This window comes from Neopelma chrysocephalum, unplaced genomic scaffold (genome assembly GCF_003984885.1).
Source record: "Neopelma chrysocephalum unplaced genomic scaffold, ASM398488v2 Primary Assembly neopelma1_74, whole genome shotgun sequence".
NCBI lineage: Eukaryota > Metazoa > Chordata > Aves > Passeriformes > Pipridae > Neopelma > Neopelma chrysocephalum.
Genome location: NW_020897735.1, coordinates 4,718,985 through 4,740,138, shown reverse-complemented (window position 1 = coordinate 4,740,138; position 21,154 = coordinate 4,718,985). Strand labels below are relative to the sequence as shown.

At 49.4% G+C, this 21,154-nt stretch overlaps 1 protein-coding gene across 2 annotated transcripts; it reads left to right on the top strand.

The window, feature by feature from the left end:
- The first annotated feature begins 133 nt into the window (after positions 1 to 133).
- On the top strand, positions 134 to 20,237 carry ZER1 (zyg-11 related cell cycle regulator). Of its 2 annotated transcripts, none has more exons than XM_027687551.1 (16): positions 134 to 572; positions 4,639 to 4,902; positions 5,747 to 5,897; positions 6,163 to 6,599; positions 8,147 to 8,323; positions 9,367 to 9,481; positions 9,687 to 9,833; positions 10,065 to 10,238; positions 10,846 to 11,013; positions 11,726 to 11,767; positions 12,105 to 12,224; positions 12,666 to 12,781; positions 12,891 to 13,079; positions 14,039 to 14,136; positions 14,418 to 14,520; positions 15,450 to 20,237. In XM_027687551.1, exons 2-16 carry the CDS (start codon positions 4,745 to 4,747, stop codon positions 15,505 to 15,507), a joined length of 2,253 nt encoding a protein of 750 aa, XP_027543352.1. In that variant the 5' UTR covers positions 134 to 572; positions 4,639 to 4,744; the 3' UTR covers positions 15,508 to 20,237. The 2 variants fall into 2 exon arrangements, with proteins under 2 accessions (XP_027543352.1, XP_027543351.1); XM_027687550.1 differs by having other exon boundaries at positions 135 to 572; positions 10,846 to 11,061.
- Positions 20,238 to 21,154: the final 917 nt, after the last annotated feature.

Sequence of the window (21,154 nt, the reverse complement as noted above, 5' to 3'; positions counted from 1 at the left end):
GCGGGCTCGGTCCCGGCTCAGTGCCGGCTGTCCCGGCCTGGCCCTGCCCCGTCCCGGCTCCCCGCGCCCCACAGGGCTGGGAGACACCCTGTGGGTCCCCCACAGGCACTAACCGCCAACAGGGCCTCCAGTTCCCCCCAGCACTGAGGGAACCCCGGGGCGGTTACGCTCCGGCCCGGTGCAAATGTCAGCCGTGAGCGCGGCCCGCGGCAATGGCGCCCCTCAGTGAGAGGGGCGCGGTGGGACCCTCAGCGAGGGACCCGCGGGGCTGCGCGGGCCCGGCCCTGGGGAGGTCTCGCCCTGCCCCACGTAGTGACGTCAGCGCCTTTGGCCGCGTGACGTCACGAGGCGCGTGACGTCACCGCCGCGTGCCCGTCCCCGGCGGGTCCCCCCGCAGCCCGGGCGTTCCGGCCGGGCCGGTGTTTCCGGGGAAGGCGGCGGCGGCGCTTCCGGCGCGGCGGGAGGAAGTGACGGCGGGTTTGTTGACAGCGGAGGCCGCGGCGGGGGGAGCGGGGCCGAGCAGGACGCGGAGCCCGTCCCGGGCACCGGGACCAGCCCCCCCATGGCGCCAGGTGAGTGTCGCCGGGCCCCTTCGCAGCCCGGCCAGAGGGTACCGGGCCCGCCCGCCTGGACGGGGGGAGGATCCGCCGCCCCCGGCAGCGCCGTGCGGAGCCCCCCGGCGCTGCCCCATCCCCTCCCCAGGACTGCCGGGCTCCGCCGGGCAGCGCCCCGGGTCGCGGCGGCAGCGCCGGCGCAGCCCCCAGGGTGACCTCTGGGTCTTGTCCCCTGTCGGGGGGCTCGGGAGGGCTCGGGCTCGGGGCCAGCCCTGCCCGCGGCTACTGCGAGCGCTCGCAGGGCTGTCAGAGCCCATCGCGGGCTGGCGGAGCCCCTGCGCCCAGGGAGCCGTGAGCGGGGGCACCCGGGTGTCCTCTTGGGAAGGTGACTTATGGGATGGAAATCCGTGATGTAATTCAGGGAACCGAAGGAGCATCTTTGCTGCGGGCAGGTACAAAGATCAACACATTCCCCGAGCTGTCTTGTTTACGGTGTCAGTCGTGGCAGGCTGACAAGTTTGGGAATTGCAGGCTGTGCTGGGTTACAGAACAGTTCGATCTCCGATCTCCTCCTACTTCCCTTCCCCCGGTGTGAGCAGGGATGGGGTTTCCCCACACGAGCTGCCACGGCCCATCCATTAACACAATCCCAGTGATTTGCAGCTACAGGATGCCAGCGAAGGTGACAGTGCACTTTCCCCTCGGAGCGTAACCTGTGCCAAACTCTGCATTTACGTGACATTCGTTATTCTGGAGTCCCTGCAATCACTCATGTCAGTGCACAGTGTTTGCCCTCTCCTTGGACAGGTCCCTGATGCTGGAAAAGTCAGCTTTGCCAATTATTTCTGTAGCAGCAGCCGCGTAAACGTTCTGTGGTTGGCACGGAGCCAGAGTGAGTCAGGCTTGGCTCTGGGCACTGCCTGGAGAGAGGCTGGGAGAGAGGATCGGTCTGGAGTCCAGGGGAGAGGATATTGGCACCAGCAGCCCCAAGAGTGCCAGGGGCTCATGTGCCAGTGCAGCCTGGAATGCTGTCACCATTCGGGTGCAGCCTGAAAACAGGTAATGCTTGCAAAGAGACTGGTGGGACCTGGTGATGGGGTGAGTGGAGCTGCCTGTGCTGTGGCTGGTTTTGGGCCTGTGGATGGTGGGAGGGGGCTGTGGCTGCAGAGAGAGGGCTGTGTGCCCATGGAAATGGCTTTTGTGTGCCTGCTCCTGCAGCTCTGAGGGACTCGATTCGTTCATGCACTGAGATGGAGGCAAATCTGTTAGAGAAATAAATATTGGCACTGTAGTTCTGGTCAGTTTGCAGTTGGTGCTCTTGAATTTTCAGCATCTTTCACATGTCTGTCTTTGACTCTTCCAAAGCACACGTGCAGCAGACAGCTTGTTGCCCATCCTTGGAAGGCACCGGTGGCTGTCACTGGGCAGCTTGATCCTGTGGAGAGCTGCTTGAGGATAACAATCGGACAAATGTTAGTCATTTATCAGCATCTCCACTTTGTTTCTTTGTGTCACACACCACGGTTGTAACTGGAGACAATATTGATCAGGGCAGCTACTGACACTTAATTCCCCCTCCCCCTGCCGACATGTCACGTCTTGGGTCTCAGTGAGGAGGGAGAGCCCAGCTTGTGTCTTGTCCTGGACAAAAGGTCACAGCAGCTGCTCAGATATCCATAATAAATCATGAAGATGAAAGCTTTTCTTTGGCCTTATGTCACTGGGACGGCTTAACCACTCTTCTTTCTGTTGAACTTCTGTCTGGGATTGTGTTGGTGGATCACGGGGAGCTCAGAAGTTAAAGGGCAGCTGATTTCTCCAGGGCTGGGATCAACTGGCTGCATTGTGCTGGTCTCAGCAGAGAGGGAACAGAGGCTGGGCAGAGCCACAGGAAGGCAGTCCTTGCCCTCTGGTGCTCTGAGCTGCTTGGACAAGTCCCAAGCACTGGCCGTTTCCAGCTGCACGTGACAATGGATTGTCAATGGGAATTTGTTTTCGAGTTCTCTGGCCATCGGTAGTAAACAGTGGAAGAACACTGGCTGCAGGGACCTCCTGTCTGATGGCACAGGGGAACTGGTAGGGACAGCAGAACGTGCTTCCCAACTGGTTCAGATCTTCCTGTTGATCTTGCCTTTCTGGAAAGATTCTCTCAGGCTTGAGGCAAAATCTGCGAGAGGGACTCGTTCTGGAGGTGAGGCTGATTCATCTCCAAAGCAGGAACAAGGCAGCTGCCTCCCACCTGCATTCCCCTGGCCAGGACCTCCCAGCCAGGGAGAAGATACTCTGCACTCAGTGGCCCATTTCAACCTTGACTTCTCTCCTGACTTGGCTACAAAGGAGAGAGCTGTGGATTATGGAGCTCCTTCTGTTTAAAAACTGCAGACCCTCCATTTTCATGGTTGGGACCATATGGACCTCAAATGTCTCTGAGCTGTCATGGCATTTTTGAGAACTCACAGTTTTATGTTCTTGTGACCCCATCTCAAGACTCAGTGACACAGAAGAGTAGGTTACACCGTTAACATCCTGACTGGACAGAGTTTAAAGTACAATTTTTGTGATTGCTGAGGTTTTGGGTTTGTTTTTTCTTTTCCTCAGCATCTCCTTTTACCTGGAGAGGTTTTATATTTTGAGCCAAAACCAGCAGAGAACCTGAGATCCCCCCTGGAAAAGCTGTTAAATGTTGTAGGTCAGAACACAAAAAAAGAATTAATGAAAGGCAGGAGGAAGGAAAAAAAGAGGTTTGAGTTCTAACTTGTGCTGCCTTCATGTTTGCATGGAAATCCCTTCTGCAGGACAGGGAGGGATCAGAGGGAGCCCAGGCTGCTGGGCAGGCTCAGTCACAGCTGTGCTCCTGTCACCCATGGAGACTCTTTGGTGCCTGAATTTGAAGGGTTTCCTTGTCCACAGCCTTGACTTTGTATGGGCATCATCACCCAGGTAGGGGCTGAACAGCATCTGAAAAGAGTGGAGAGAAGGTGCCTGATCCACCCCAGTGCCCTTGTGATCAGGCTGAGGAAAGGGACTTAAACTCTTCTGCCTTGTACTGATACTGCAGGACTGGAGGAAAGGGAGAGCAGCGGAGGCTTTAGGGAGACACAGAGAAGTGTCCCGATCTTTGCAGCTGCAGGATAAAGATGAGAAATGCAATGTGGTCAAGGACATTTTGCAACAACTTCCCCACCAGTGGCTGCTCAGCTGTGGCACAGAGAACAGCAACTGCCTCCACAGCACTGGTGTTCTTGCTGCCAGCAGGGACAGACTGATGGATAAGACACAGGTTTTACATCAAAAATAAACATTTCAACAATATTTTTGTGTCTGGAAATCTTTAGAGAAGTTCACATGAGGATTGCTTCTAACCTGATTTGACCCTTTGAAAGTAAAATGTCATTGCTGGTGTTCAAGTTAACACTTCTGCTAAACACCTCAGGGCTTCAGTGAGCAAATCTTGATATCAGAGCTGTCAGATTTTGTCAAACAAATAAACAGACAGTGATATCTTCCCCAAGTTGAGGTGTCCAGCACGTGCATAAACATTGCCTTATGCTGCACTCAGAGGGATTCCTCTGGCTTCTGATCCACTTCACGGTCTAGTTCAAAGACTTTCATGAAGCTTCTGCCTTGGCACTACAGGGAAACATTCAGCTTGAAAACGGAACTTGCCTTGGAGTGGTGGCAAACAGAATTACAGGCAGGAGGTACGGGGTCACCTGATCCCACTGGGGCCACACAGAGGCCACACAGAGGATTATCCCGACAGCTGGGTTTATCCAACCCACTCTGAAGGAAACCAAGCAATGTGGCTTCTGCTACTTCCCTTTCCGAGGGCCTTTGTCACCAGATAACCTGCAAGGAGGAAACATTTGGCTGTGCAGCCTCATTTCCAAACACATTTCACATTAACTCATTCCTGGGGGTGGAGATACCAAGGAATTACGGTCACACTGCCAGAGAGGCCAAACTGCTGCAGGTCTTTTTGAGGTCCAGGGCTGTAAACACAACTCCCAACATCCTGGGGTGCTGGTCGGGACGCTTGGATTTGTGCCTTTCTCAAAGCATCTCTTTTCCCCTCTGCTTCCAGCTGGCCTGATGTCCCTGTAAATCCATCCTGGAACTTCATCTGAGGAAAGGATCTCCTGAATCAAAAGCTTCCTCCTGCTCTTCCCCTTCCCATAACTTCCCTCAGGATGGCATCCGACAGCCCCGAGTCGCTGATGACCCTGTGCACCGACTTCTGCCTTCGCAACTTGGAGGGGACCCTCTGCTACCTCCTGGACAACGAAACGCTCCGGCTCCACCCCGACATCTTCCTGCCCAGCGAGATCTGTGACAAACTTGTCAACGAGTACGTTTTAGGCCTGGCTTTGGGAAGCTTTGCCTGGTTTGAGGAGCTGGGAGCTCAGGGAAAGAGGTGTATAGTTCTCCAAAAAGAATGACAGGGGAAGAAATCATAGGGCTGTTTTTCCAATTAATCTTCATCTTGGCAGTAAGGGTTTGCATTACCTTCAGAAGGAAGTGTTCCCAGGGTTATTGTAGTGCTATATATCACTCTAATTTCTGTGGATATCACCCTTTCCAAGTTAGTCAGATAGAGCTGAACAAAGTCCTGTTAAAAGGGAAATCAGAAGGGTAAACCCAGAGTGAAACAGTCACTGCTTCACAGTCAGTAAGCAACAAAGGAGCCTTTCCATTTCCCACTACTGAAGCTTTACAGCTCCCTCTCCAAGCAGAGAAATAAGAGTGCAAAGTGCTAACAGATGTTAAATTTTAAAGCTGCTGCTCCCATAGCTTTAAAAAGCAACCTGTTTCCAGGGATTTACATAATTTGGCTGTCACAGTCTCTCATGGCTGAACTTGTGCCCACAAAGTCTGGCAGAGAACTCTGGCCAGCTAATTTTCTGAAAAAATTAGAAAAAAATCAAATGACTAAGTTTAAACAGCTAGGGAAAAAATTCCTGGAGTCTGTGCTTGCCAGAATCCAGTTTGCTCACAAACACACACAGCCTTGCCTGAGATATCCCTAAGGATTAGCTCAGTGCCAGGAGAGGGAGTGGGTCAGCCCCTCTACCCCAGATGCTGACCTGGGTGATCAGGAGGGGGTTGGTGTCACATTCCCATGTCACCAGTGCAGGTGCCAGAGCTGTAGCTGAGCCTCTGCCATGCTGTGCTAATGCCATTGCCCCACACAGGTACGTGGAGCTGGTGAAGACAGACAGCATCTTCGAACCCCATGAAAGCTTCTTCACCCTCTTCTCAGACCCACGGAGCACCCGGCTGGCTCGGATCCACCTGCGGGAACAGATTGTGCAGGACCAGGACCTGGAGGCCATCAGGAAGCAGGTGCTGTTGCATTGACAGCTGTCATGTCACAGCATTGCTGCATGGGCACCAGCTAGAATCCCAGACATGCAGATTCCCAAGGCTCCATCCTTCACTTTGGGAATAACATCAGCTTCTCCCTTCTCAGCTCCCAAAGCCACTGTAGGGAATGGGATGGGGACACTGGTGATATGTGGTCTCAGGCTGTCCAGCGGGAGGTGTGGATCAAACAGGGCGGGCACTTTACCTGTGAAATATCTCCTAACCTTGATTTCCCTTTTCCTAGGATCTTGTTGAGCTCTACCTGACTAACTGTGAGAAGCTGACAGCCAAGAGCCTGCAAACCTTGGTGAGCTTCAGCCACACACTGATCTCCCTGAGCCTCTTTGGCTGCTGCAATATCTTCTACGAGGAGGAGAACCCCGGGGGGTGTGAGGATGACTGTCTGGTGAACCCCACCCGCCAGGTCTTGGTCAAGGACTTTACCTTTGAAGGCTTCAGCCGCCTGCGCTTCCTGAACCTGGGCCGCCTGATCGAGGGGGTGAACGTGGAGACCCTGCTGCGGCCTCTGGCCTCCCTGGCAGCTCTGGATCTCTCTGGGATCCAGCTGAATGATGTGGGATTCCTCACCCAGTGGAAGGACAGTCTGGTTTCCTTAGTGCTTTACAACATGGACCTTTCAGAGGAACACATCCAAGTGATCGCACAGCTTCGCAAGCTCAGGTCAGATCTGTTCTTCCTTGCCTGTCCTGTTCCCGCTGATAGGAAAAGGTATTTTAGGAATGATCTACTTGCCTGCTAACAGAGAAGCACCTCTGGGTGCCTCTAACCTTATAACCTGCTGGGTTCAGGTTATAAACCTTCCTGTGAACAGGCTCACTCATTGACTCACTGCACATATCTGACATGTCTAAAGCCAGCCTGAATTTTACTTGTAAAAAGACACTACTTAGCAGAAACTTCCTCTCAGAAAAGCAAAAAATAACACCTTCACACCTCCCAAAAAACCCCACACACCCAAAAAAAACCCCAAACCAGACACCAAACCAAAACCACCACCACCACCCCCAATCAGACAAACAAAATAGAAGAGGTGAATACCCAAGAGATGGCAAAAGAAAATTACTACATATGGTTACATAAACTAACACAGTGATACACTGCGAAACTCAGTCCTCCAAACCATTCATCAAACAGGGATTTACAAAGTTTAAGCCTGGCTCTGCAATAAAACTAGGAAAAGCTCTGAGCTCAGGCTGTCTGCTGGCTGTACCCCATGGAAGCCCACTGTGCATGGATGGGGCAACCAAGGGAACAAGCAGTGTCAACAAATGGGTGCTCCTGACCTAAGAGTGTTGACAGTGAAACAACTTCCTGAACCAGAGCTGAGACAATTGCTATTCAAACCTCACAGTGGTGTTGGGAAAGGAATCCAGGACTTCCCAAACCAGAGAGAAAGGCCTTACTATTTACAGGAAGGATGCTTTGCAATTGCTTTAGCATCATCATCATTGAATTCAGGCACATTAACACACACTCTGGAGTCTCAGGGAACATCCTGGATAACATTTTCTAAATCTAAGTACTTTAGGTCCCAGTGACTTGCAATGAAACCTGGTCTGCAACAGGTAGAAGACACTTTTGTGAGTGGGATGCTGGCTCCAGTTTCAGGGAGTTTAGAAAAGTCTCTCTCAAGGATCTTTAGCCCCTGCCCTGTAAGGGACCCCACCTGCACACCCTCTGGGTCAGTTTGTCCCACCACTCCCATAGCAGCAGGATTTCCCCAAAGCTTAAGCATTTAAACACCTGAAAGAAATCAGGACACAGTACTAGCCTGAGGTGGAAAAATTAGAAGATTGGGGAAGCAGACAAAATCTTGTGTAACTTAATTTGCGGGATAAGGCAAGATACATTTCTGAGGATGCAAAGATCCTCTGGTGCATTTTAATCTCCAGGCAGAAATGCTCAGGTGGCTGCTGCGATGGAGCTTGGGAAAGGCAATTCCTGAGCCTGGAGCCATTTGCTTTGTGATGTGTGGCCAGACAATTCACTGTGCTCCGCTCCAGGTAGACCTCTGCCAGATATCTGTGTGCTTTGGTTACACACAGGGCCAGCTGCTGCTGCCAGAGCCTACAGAACCACATTCCTGTACCTTGGGAAGGAAATAATAATAAATAATAATCACACTTGGTTGTCCTTTTCCTCTGGTAGAGAGGCAGAAACCCCAGCTAACGCTGTCCAGGCTCTGAGATGCTCTCTGTCACCTGCAGGCACTTGGATATCTCCCGAGACCATCTGTCCAGTTATTACAAGTTCAAGCTGACCCGGCGGGTTCTGAACCTGTTTGTGGAGAACCTGGTGAACCTCAGCTCGCTCGACATCTCAGGGCACACCATGCTGGAGAACTGCACCATCCCCAGCATGGAGGAGAAGATGGGCCAGACAAGGTACGGGAACAGCAGTTACTGAGGTCTGCTTGGATGGATAGATCATGGAAAGATGAGTTAAGAACAGTTCCCTCTTTTGAGTTCCCAAATTCTGTAGGTCTAATACTAAAAAGCAGGATACAACTCTTCCCAGTTTCCCCTGACAGTAAAGACTGGTGTGAGAATCAACTGCTATTGCTGTATGCAATACATGTAAGGACTTGTAAGAGTAATAGAGAAATCATCCCATCTGCCTGCCATGCAGCTCTGAAGGATTTCAGTTCTTTTCCACACACGTTCTCCCAGGGATCTCCTGCAGGATTATTTCTGAAAGGACTCTAAAGCTCTGTACATACTTCCTACACAGAACATTCTCACCCTCACTGAAATCCAGGCTCTTTTGAGACAGAACATTTATACATTGAGTAAGGGAGGCCTGAATGTTTTAGGAACTTGGAATCTAAAGGCCTGTTTTCAGATTTGACCTGGATATTGGGGAGATCAATCCTTGCATATCCTGGTAGAGGCATAGCTAGAGGTTTGGTTTTCCAGCTCAGCCAAGAACTCTGCCCTCCTATGAAGCACTTACTGAACAGAAGTAAACAAGTGGGACAGTACTGGCTCCTTTTCATCAGAGCTGGTGAAAATGCACTGGTTCTTGGTCAATAAGGAACATGGCAGCAAAAGCACTGTTCCTGCCTACTCACAGAAGCAGATCTAGTCTGTCAGATGATGTGCAGCCCAGATTGCAAATACTTTGGATCAGTGAAATCCACAGCCCTTTAAGAGGAAATGTTCACTCCAATCAGTGAATTTCCAGGACAAATTCTACCTGGGAAAGATGCGTTCTGTCTGCATGAATTCTTACTTCTGGTTCTATTCACACATTCACCCTTCACTCAGGATCACCTGGGATGAACGTTTAGGGTTATGTTTAGGAGCTGGTGTAAAGTGAAGTGTAGCCATTATCACTCTGGTTATGAGGCAGTGCAGAGTGAATGGAGGGCTGACACCTGAAGGAACACGATACCAACATGAGCAATCTCTTATTTTTTTCCCCCCAGCATTGAGCCAGCAAAGAGCAGCATTGCTCCCTTCCGGGGTCTGAAACGGCCACTCCAGTTCCTGGGCCTTTTTGAAACGTCTCTCTGCCGCCTGACACATATTCCAGCCTACAAGGTAACAAGGCTGCAGGAATGCGGGCAGTGGGAGCTTGGTATTAGTTGAAAGAACATGAAAATTATTGGCTGCCAGTAGAACGGAGTTCTTTGGGTCTCAGTTGTGACAACTGAGCTCTGACCTTTCAATACCTAGTTGATAATGCAGGAAATCTGCCTCCTCCTCCATAATTTCTTCCCTGACTGTTTTTGTTCCCCCATGCCAGGTGAGTGGAGACAAGAACGAAGAGCAAGTCCTGAATGCCATCGAGGCTTACACGGAGCACCGGCCAGAGATCACCTCCCGCGCCATCAACCTCCTGTTCGACATCGCCCGCATCGAGCGCTGCAGCCAGCTGCTGAGAGCCCTCCAGGTGAGCCTTTGCCTCTCCCTCACAAGGCCAATTTTGTGGTCCCAGTCTTTTTTTCACCCTGGGAAGCCATTCTGGAGAAGGTTCCAGTAGTGCAGTGGAACTGGTTTACCTTCGTTTCATAAGCATGTTCCCGCAATGCCTGGGCCACACATTCCTTGCGGGCGTCTGACAGTCACTCCAAGACTCCACAGCGAGTCAGTGGCACTGAAGCTCCATGTTGCTTCTCCACAGCTGGTGATCACAGCCCTCAAGTGCCACAAGGATGACAAAAACATCCAGGTGACGGGCAGCGCGGCGCTGTTCTACCTGACCAACTCCGAGTACCGCATGGAGCAGAGCGTGAAGCTGCGGCGCCAGGTCATCCAGGTGGTGCTGAACGGCATGGAGTCCTACCAGGAGGTCACAGTAAGAGCAGACCGGGCTCCTTCAGCTCCCTCCTTCCCTTATCCTGTCTTTAGCCTGGTGTCAGCATCTGGGTCTCCTCAGCCTCCAGGCAATGAGTCAAGGGAGAGAAGCGATTGCCCAGATCTGCTCCTTGCCTTCACTCAGTGATGGGGATTACATGCAGGGTGTTCCTTATCCATGTGATATTCTCCAGAAAAAGAGGGAGAAAGTAATGATAGCAAGGCTCCTTTTTTTCCATGGATAGCAGTCAAAGGTTGTGCATTGACTGTGGTGTTAAAGGCATTGGGGATATTGAGTCAATGGAAAGAAACATCCCAAGTCTCTGTACTGGAAGCCAGCTGAGCTTGCAGGCAGTGAGGAACTGGCTTGGAAAACAGTGGGCCCTGGATAATTGTGTGGCCCTGTGAGACTGGAGTGACAGAGAGAAAGAAGAGGGTACTGACAGAGCATGTCTAAAGCACAGCACTAAATAGAAGGGTAATTGAAATTTTAGTAGTTGTAGTGAGGCAAGAAAATGGTTTCAGTACAAAGCAGAAAGGAAACATGAAGTGATGGGGCCTGTGGTTTTGTAGCCACCTGGCCCAGCGTTTGCTTCCTTTTGGCCCAGGTACAGCGGAACTGCTGCCTGACACTGTGTAACTTCAGCATTCCCGAGGAGCTGGAGTTCCAGTACCGCCGGGTCAACGAGCTGCTGCTGAACATCCTGAACCAGAGCCGGCAGGACGAGTCCATCCAGCGCATCGCTGTGCACCTCTGCAACGCTCTGGTCTGCCAGGTGGACAACGACCACAAAGAAGCTGTGGGCAAGATGGGGTTTGTCATGGTTGGTATGGTCCCAGGGTGTCTGCTTACCCTTAACCCAGGCCAGCACAGTTCCCTTGCAGCCGCTCACCCAATGCATCCAGCTGTGATCCAGCCTCGCAGTATCACAGGAGGGAACCAGTGTCCCAGCAGTGCTAACCCTTCCTGGAGCCCCCTTTGCTTGCTCGCCAGCACTGGAAGTCATGATCCCAGAAACTGCCTGGGAGGGCAGGGAAGCACTGTAACCTGATACAGGTTATACCTTCTCACCACATGGTGTTATTTCCACAACTGGTACCACCTTGTGACTCGGTCCTTCTCTTCCTCCCCAAGTTTGCATCAGCTTCCCAGCTCATGTCAGCCCATGTCCCTCACCTTTTCCAAAGCTGCAGAGGCCAGTGCTCTGGTGCAGTTATGCCACATCCCAGACTTTGTCATACAGATCAAAACGGACTCAACCACAAACTCAACAGTTCAGAGACTGGCATAGTTCATCTCTGTAAATACCTGCAACTTCGAACATAACCCAGTCCCAGTGGTTTAAAGAAAGAGATACCAAGTAGGTTCTCTACAAAGGATAAAAATTGAATATGCCTGAAAATTAGCCACTCCAGTACCACAGCAGTTTAGTTTTAGCTCTGTGATTTCTGAACTGTTTCTCACTCTTCCCCTTCCTTTGCCCACAGACAATGCTAAAGTTGATTCAGAAGAAGTTGGCTGATAAAACGGTGAGTGTTTCCCCAAAAAACCATATACATAGAGTATTTTCTCTTAAGTCTCACTTAGGCCTGAAGATCAGCCCAGAGTGCCAGCTCAGCTTCTCTAACAAACACAAGACATCTCAGCTGATGCTGCAGAATTTCTTGTCTCAGGCTGAGGGCAGGGAAATGTGACAGGGAGACAAAAATATTAAAAAAACCCACTTGCTGACAAGTTGAGAGTGAATAACAAGGTTTTCTTACCTCTGGAGCCATCTGGGGTGATGTCAGAGGAAACAAGTGGTTGGTCTGCGTCGGGCTCCCACATTAGCAAAGCTCTGATTCTGTCCCTTCTTTGACTCTCTAGTGTGATCAGGTGATGGAGTTCTCCTGGAGTGCCCTATGGAACATCACTGATGAGACCCCAGATAACTGTGAGATGTTCCTTAACTACAGCGGCATGAAACTGTTCTTGGAGTGCTTGAAAGTAAGTGTGATTGTCTCTGGGGAGAGGCTGACAAATGCAGTGGAGATGTGGGTGCCTGGGCAGGATCCCTGGCTCTGCTCCTCTCCAAGCAGTACTTCCTCCATTGCACAAATGGAAAAGTAAAAGCTTGTCTATGTTCTTCTCACATCCTTCCACCCAGCCAGTAGAACAGAGGAACTCAACACATTTTCCCCAGCTTTGCTCAGTTCCCCTGAGCAGAGCAGCAGTGAACAGTGAACAGAGGGCCCTGGTCTCAACTCCCTCACTTCACATGTACCTTTAGCACTCGAGATCCCATTTGGCTCCTGCTAAGGAGCCATTCCCGACTTCCTAAAAGTGCTCAGCCTTTCTAGATGTGCTATACAGCCTTTCCTCGGGGTTGCTTGTTCTTGGCATCACTGTGGCCCTACCTATATGTAATCCTGTCCTTTGCTCATCCAGGAATTCCCAGAGAAACAGGAGCTGCACCGCAACATGCTGGGCCTCCTGGGCAATGTGGCAGAGGTGAAGGAGCTCCGCCCGCAGCTCATGACCTCCCAGTTCATCAGTGTGTTCAGGTGAGTGCCTGGCTCATCACTGAGACTGGAGCTCTGCTCCTCCATCACCTGGAGACTCCTAAACCTTTGCTGCTTCAGCACCTCTAAGTGATCTCATCTCCCTTGGCAGCAACCTGCTGGAGAGCAAAGCTGATGGGATTGAGGTGTCCTATAACGCCTGTGGAGTGCTCTCCCATATCATGTTTGATGGTCCAGAGGCTTGGGGGATCTGTGAGCCCCACCGAGAGGAAGTTGTGAAGAGGATGTGGGCAGCCATCCAGAGCTGGGATATCAACTCCAGGAGAAATATCAATTACAGGTGAGGAACAGGAAAAGTTTGGCCCACTCACCCAGGAGCCAAGATTGTCACAGGGAGCCAACACCAACAGAGAGAATGGAGGAGATACAGCCCAGCGTGGAGGCTCTGTTCAAAGTGAGGGAGGAACATCCTCAGGGATATTCTTTAGTGAGGGTTTTACATCTTCCTTTGAAATATGTTACACAAGCTGCTGAACTTAGACACCTTACCTGGCAATTCCTATTGGAGAAGTTTGGGAGCCCGACAGAATTTCTCCTGCATGTTTCTGGTGAAATTGAGTAGTTCAGGAAACTCATGATCTGTCTGGGACTGCCTAAGGATCTTGCTCTGAGACTGCTGTTCTTTGCAGCTCCTTAAGTGTTTGCTTCCCAAAGTCATGTGCTGTAGCTTTCACTCTCAGGGGCATATTTAGACACAGTTCGCAGAAATCCCTTCACGCATTTATACAACTGCTGGGATCGTCCAAAACCCTTCCTGTGAGAGGGTATCAGGTACTCAGTATTCCCTTAGTGCTTGGCAGGGATCCAGAGCTGGCATTCCAGTGCCTGTTCCACAGTATAGACACGTCATTGTTGTCAGAAGAAACACAGCAACCCTTGCACGTGTGCAGCCAGCTTTGCCTGGGTATAGCTTGGCTTTATCCCCTCTACAGATTGATCAGTGCTGGGTTTCTGCTGTCGTGAGGAAATGACTGATGGAGGATGGAAATCAGTTTTTGGGCTCAGTCACCCTCCTAGCAGCTATTTACCTGGGCAGTGTTTGTGCTGAAGTGGCGGGGCCTGTAATCCTGCCAGCACCACCCTGGGACACAGACTTAGCCTTGGTGCCAGAATCTTTGGCGTGCCAGTGGATTTACTGCTGTGACATCTGTGAGCAGAGTTTGTATTGCTGTGAGTGGCAAAGGTGCTGAAAGAAGCTGCTCTCAGACTTTTAACAACTTCTGTAATATTTCTGTGCAGGTCATTTGAACCAATCCTCCGACTTCTTCCACAAGGAATCTCCCCAGTCAGCCAGCACTGGGCCACCTGGGCACTCTATAACCTGGTCTCTGTCTACCGTAAGTTCCCTTTCTGAAATCACATCCCTTGCACTGTAGAACTTGAGGGGGTGGCTCTGAGGCTGTCAGCAGAAAAAGTCTTCCCAGTTAAGCTGTGTAGGGGGAGAAAACCTTTTTTGAATGATGCAGGAATGTCCAGGCAGCACAGCCAAACAAAAACAATGAGACTTGGTGTGTAGGAAATTCCTTCACTGTTTTGATCCTTCTCCTTGCCCTCCTGCCACCCTTTGTACCCTTCTTGTGAGGGCTCACAAGGGCCTGTTTCATTCTTTTCTCTGCAGCTGACAAGTACTGCCCACTGCTGATCAAAGAAGGTGGGATCCCCCTCCTGAAGGACATGATCAAAATGGCCTCAGCACGGCAAGAGACCAAGGAAATGGCCCGGTAGGACACCAGAGCACTGTCACAAACATCCAGTTTAGCTTTACTTTAGTTTTTATTCTTCCACATCAAGTAAGGCTGCCAAAGCAAAGCCTGCATTGATGTGTGCAAGGGGTATGAAGTGAACACAGGAAAAATAGGTGAAAACAGAAGACTAGAGGTGGGCAATGCACACAGATCATTGCAAGGCAAATTGGTTACAGAATTGGCTTGTTAATCAAGGGAGCCACAGGACTAATTGCAGCTCTTAGGCCAATAGTCTCCAGTCATCACTGTCTGTCTCCAGAGTCATATTGGTCTGTCACTAAAACTACTGACTGAACAGTTAAAATGAGAGCATTTTTCAAAAGGTAGAGAGAGTCCATCACCTTTGTGAGCTTCCCCAGTTACGTGACCTTCTTTTGGAGTCATCCTTTCAGGGTTTTAAAAGCCAGCTGCAGTCTCTGGTCATTGGCAGAGCGAGAGCTGTAATTTCAGCTATAAAAGAGGTAGGGATGGGCTGGGAATACATACCTGGTGGGTGGGCAGCAGGTATTCCCACAGCTGAAGGGTCAGTAAGTGCTGGAGGTGACTGGAGCCTGCAGAAGACAGTCACAGTTACACACAGCGTGTGTTTATGGCACAGGTGACAGCACAGTGAATGACAGACATTTGTGTGCACGTGTTTCCTGCTGTGATTCAAAGGTATCTGAGGATTTGGATATGGGGGCAGTGAATGAACAGTCACATGTGGATCTGGATGTGCACTACTGTGAGTTGACATTCCAGATTGGGAGCTCTAAGCTGCTGTTGTGGAGTTCACTGGTTTTGACACAAACAGGATAAAGTTACATAGAGATCAACTGTGGAACAGTTCTTACCTTACTGTCTCACAACTGGGTGCAATAAGCTTTACACTAAACCCTTTCTCCTTGTCCTTGTTTTATCCATAGGAAAGTTATAGAGCACTGCAGTAACTTTAAGGAGGAGAACATGGACACTTCCAGATAGAGGCACTCACCCAATGCCTCTTGCCAGCACTGTATCCAGCTTCTCTCTAACTCACTGTACATAGGGAGGACTCTTTCTTACCAACTCGCCCGTTGGAAGGAAACTTTGTGTGTGTGTGAGACCCTCAGTAGATGAAGGTGAACAGAGGAGGGGGGAGGGACTTTTTGCACAACAAAATGCTTTCCTTAACTTAGTGGACTTTTTTTGTTATGAAGTTTCAGGTTGAAGTTCCGTGTGTATGATTTCTGTATAAAAAGAAAACAAAAAACAAAGACAACTACTACATTATGTATCTTTTAACCTTTTTATTTTAGACCACACAGAGAGCCTCAAATGACCATGAGCTTGAAGACCTAGTTGTGTGATCACTAGTGTGACATGTTTATTTCCCACTTTTTAGAGAATTCCCTTTTGCTGTACTGCATGAGGTCCTGTAATGTCTGCAAGAACACCAGTCCTGAATCAGCACTGGCTGCTCAGTGGGGCTATGGGCAGGGATGAGTTATTTATTTGGTCGGAGAGGTTGGGGGACACAATACCAGAGAGACAGACCAAAAGAACTGACCTTTTAGTGATATTTATACATGGAGAAAATAGGGAAGGAAGATCTTTTAAGTTAATTCACTCCCTTAAAGGTTTTTTGTAGAAGACTCACGTTAATGGAAGCACTGCTAACTGTATGTGGGTCATCCAGAAGTAAGACATTCCCAGTAAAGTCAAGAGGTCTGTTTTGTCCCCACTGGCAGTACAGTAGGATCTGCCAGCCCACCCACCCTCATAAAGTCAGGGATGACCAGTAAAACCAGTTACACATTCTTGGCTACACAGAGCTTTTCTCTCAAAGGGAGCCTGTGCAAGAAGGCACCAGGTTTGTTCACAAAGGGCTACACATCTTCATTCCAGACCTTCACCACCTTTTAGTTGTGTTTCTTTTGTGGGGAAGGGCTACAAAGCCAGAGTATTTCTCTCTACATAATAAACTCTCCCAGGCCCTGATCCAGAGCAGTTGTACCCCTCATGCAAGTCCCAGGAATGGCCTGGAGCTGCTCTGCTCTTCCTCAGTCTGCATCAGCACAAGCTGTGCTCAGCGGCACAGTAATTCCCCTTTACAGGACTCTGACTGCAGCACAGCTGCTGGAATTGGAGGTGCTGAAGTCCTCTCCTGAGAGTGGGGAGTCTCCATGCACCCTTTGGAGGGCAATCCCATGAAAGAGCCCCTCTTGTTCCACTTTCTTCTCAGAAGCAGAAGGCCCTGCTCCTGTCTGACTCCTGCAGCACTTCCCAGTGCAGCCCCACTCCCATCAGCAGCTTTACTGCAGTTTGTGATGCAGGTGAGAGGAGAGTCCCACCCAGCTGGTCTTCACCTGTAACACTCCAGACCTGTAAGGGCTCCAGAAGCTGAAGGTTCTCCCAGCCAGACACTCTAAGCACAGTGTGCAGCTCATGCTTAGAGCCCACTGCTCACCACAGCTCTTTGACAAGTCACAAATCTTCCCTTAGAAGGGACTTGGAAAAGATTTTATGCCTGGTAGCAGGAGAGGAGCCCACAGCCACGTGAGGTGGGACATTTCAGGCCTCTGAGCACAGTAACTCGCTGCTCTCTGCCCTTGGACACGTTGCTCTCAGATTTGACTCGCTGCTATGAGGTTCTGCTAATGCTCAGAGTTCATGTTGTCCTTGTGAGCACGTTAGAGACAGATCCTTGATCCACAAACTGACACTTTAACTGACAGAACACAGCTGCCTGGACAGGTTTACTTTTTCTGCCAATATGGTGTTATTCAATGTCTTTTTTTTTTTTTTCTTTTTAACCATGTCATTTGTTTTGGTATTGTGAGATCTGTACTTTTTTTCTTTAAGATTTTTCAAACTTATATATATTTTTGTGTCACTTTTGAATTGTTTTCGTAAGATTTGCAAAACTTGACAAATTATACTTTTTTGCAGTCGTTTAAAATGTATTTTTCTCTCTCTTATTTCTGTTCCCCAAGAATTTGTGTCTCTAAAGCTTTGAGATGGGGAAGCTTATTTCAAGATCTGTTTTCTGTGTAACATTTGCTGATCTTCCTTCTAGATGCAAAACTAAGAGGGGCTGCAAATACTGCCAGGCAGCCTTGGTGTGTTAGGGGAGTCAGGTTTTGCTCTTTAATTCCATTTAGTGCTGCTGTCCTGAAGTTGTTTCACTTGACAGTGCCGCCCACCAGCTTTGCTTCCTTCCCAATGCCCATGTAGTGAAAGCTCCTGCCACTAAAATCTTGAATCACCTGACAAAAAGCACTGAGGATTCTGACTGTTGGCAAGGAGGGAGTGGAGCAGAAGGGGACACGTCACAGGGGGAGAGGTATCAGAAACCCTTGTCCCCAGAATGCAGCTGCCACCCTGGGGAGACAGTGGAACTCCCATCTCAGCTGGAGCAGAGCTCAGCCTTGCATTGCAATCTGTGCAGTCAGGCTTTTCTCTGAGATTTTGGCACAACTACATCAAGGCTAATGAACAACCAGTGACTTGGTTTCATCTGCCTCAAGACCCAAAAGGTTTGGGTTTTTCAAACCAGTGCCCCCCCAAGTTCAGCTGTTGCTGGGGTCTCACCTGCTGCATCCCAAACTAACAAGCTCCAAGCTGCACCAAAGCTTTGTTTCCTACTGTAAACCTCTGTCCTCACTGCTCACAGCCCCTCAGCAAGCTGTACCTGAACCTGAACCAGGATAAAAAGATTTCAAATTCCCAGTAACAAGGAGATTAATGGAGTCAGGCCAGGCTGCCAGAAAAGCTCAATCTGAGCTGAAATCTGTCACTGATCCCAGGGGAAGGGGGAACTACAACTGGCAATTACAGCAAGCTACACATCAGACTTCGAGTCAGGCCACAGCAAGGTAAATTCCTGAGACAGCACGTTAAAAGAAGTACCATCCCTGTTAGTCACATGAGCTTTGCCTACAAGCTTCCATGTCTTCAAGCCAAGAATTTGTGAGCTGAAAAATAACATTTCCCCTTCAGTAAGGAGCAAAAGAGAGAAAGGTATCCTCTGAACACCAGGAATTCTGAGCACAATCCAGGAATTCTGTAATTGGAAGTCTGAAATGAGTTTGTACCACAGTTTCCCTCACTGAAACAAGAGGCATGACCTGAAAGCACTTTTTGGAGACAGAGTTAATTGCTGCCATAGATCCAGAGCTGAGGACAGAACAGGAGAGCTGCCTGCAGATGTCATATCAGTGTTCTGCAAGGAGGGGAGGGCAAAGTGGCTGATTTTTTAATGAAGGTCTAATGTAAAAGGGGAAGTCAGATACCCTGAAATGCTTGCCTGTTCCAGGGAAGCCTCAGACCTTCCAGCCTTGCTGGATCAAAGGAATGAACCAGGAGACTTTAACTCCACACAGAATTATAGAGCCAGTCACCAACCTTGCTCAGAAAACCAGAACAGGGTTGTCACCAGAACTGTCAAGTGAAAATCCAGCTGGAGAGAAGTTCATAATGAGTAAACATGTGGCAGAGGTGCTCCTTGTGCTCAGTAGCTGTTGGCCCACCCAGACTCTTCATGATTTCACTACTATATTTCCTTGAATATTGCAAAGCTTGGCAAGCAGAGCACGAACACAACTCAGTAGCTCCCTGCAGAGACTGTGCCAACAAAGGATCCCTCTGCCTGGACTGTGTAGTTTCCTCCCTGGCTGGAGGCTGCCCTGTCCTTCAGTGGCCCTTGGCTCAGCAGACAGTGCTGGGCAACTTCCAAATTGCTGGGCAACTTCCCACAAGTGCTTCCATTTTACAAGATCTGTGGGAGGAATTGCTTATAAGGACTGGCATCTCCTTGTATGATGCCTAACACCCAGCAGCACCAGACTTTCTCATCTAGACCAAGCCAGGCAAGTTTAGCACTGATATTTGTGGCAATCAGAGCACTGCAGATAATCCATCTGCACCATGGCTGCTGTTTCCCTGCACCTTCCTACTGAAATGTTTCTCTTCAGCACTGAATCCTACCCAGCTTGTCACCTTGGCTGGGCTGCTGCTGCTGCTGTCACTCTGGTCTCTGCAAAGGATGAGTGGGAAGAAAAGTCTTGGAGCTGTGAGCTGAGTTCCTCTCATCACCTGAAGAAGGCAATTAATTACCAGTAGGACAAGAGCTCCAGGGGCACTGCAGTCAGGCACTATCCATAGAAAAAACATTTCCTTGAGACTGGTTGGGGAGGAGCCTGCCACAGCTCAGGTGTCAGAGGGCAGCTTGTGCTAGAAAAAGAGAATTAAAAGTAGGGAAACAGCTGGTCTCCACGACAACCATGTGCATGAAGCACAGAGGGCAACAGTCGTCAGGGATGAATGAAAAGGAACATGGGGGCTGGAGAAGACAGCACTTAAATAAGGGTTGAGGGAGATTTCCTGCTGAACTGAAACACTTCTGCTTTAGTAGACTTTGGTTTGATTTCATATACTTGTCACCGATTCTCTCTGTAACTCTTTTCTTGTTTTTAAAGAAGTTTTTAAGCTAACCAAATATGTATTTCCTTGTTTTGCTGAAAGAAAATACCCTCCGTTATAACAAGTGTCTGCTTTTACTCTGTCCATGGACCTGCCTGATGTGGGGGCCTGGTTCAAATGTTTGTACGTGGTGAAACCCAGCAAAAAAATCAAAATGCACAACTGCTGCTTCCTTACAATTCTGAATGAATTAACTTTTCTGTTGTATCCATTGGATACCCGCTGTGTATTAAACCTAGTGCTCAACAGTGTCTTCTTCCTTTGGTCTGTGGATGTGGTTTGTTTAGGTACATTACTGGGCCATTTGCTGTCAAATATTTCATTACAAATGAAAGGAACTGCCATGTGTTGATGGTGCAGTTCAGTGGCTTTGCCTTTCATCACTCCAAGGGATACAATACTGTTTGTCAACAGAAAAGAGATGTGGAGGAAGAGACTATTGTTAGGAGATCGTGTGAGAGGAGAATAAAAAAATCAGGACAATATTTGAGTGTACAGATTGCTCTGAACTCCGTAACAGATCTGCAGCTCACACTCCACAGCCCAGGCTTTGTAAGTGGGCAGAAGCTGAGCACTTAAGAAAAGCCTCTGGCTTAAGCCAGTCAATCTGCTTTAAGGCCAGCGTGACTTTCTTCTTAAGACCCTGCTCCTGCAAGGGCTCAACTGCCGGTTAATTCAGTGGTCATTGTGGAGTCTCTAAAGGATCAGACTCAGAGTGAATGGAGTGGGAGGAGGAATCATGTGAAACTGAACTGTCTCTGAAAATGTGCCCTGTTGTAAGAGGACAGAGCAGCATGGAATTCCTAGCTGGAATGCCATAAGAACCTAGATTCTCCACTCAGAAACTTGCTATTAGAGATTTTCTGGAACTGAGCCCAATTTCAACCACTCACTGAGGCTGAAACCCTTGAGACAGAGATGAGCTCTGATCTCTGCTAGACAGGTTTCACAGCTGAAGGAGAAGATAAAAAGAGTAACATGCACCAAATTATTTTAATCACAAAGAGAGTGAGAATACACTCCTTAGGACAGATTATTCTAGAACATCAAAATGTTTCTACTTTCAAGTGGATAATGTTGTTACTACTCTAATTGCCTTTATTAAGCTTTAAAATTTACACCTCTCTACAAGGAAGGAAAGACACTACCCACCTTTTTTTCAAGCACC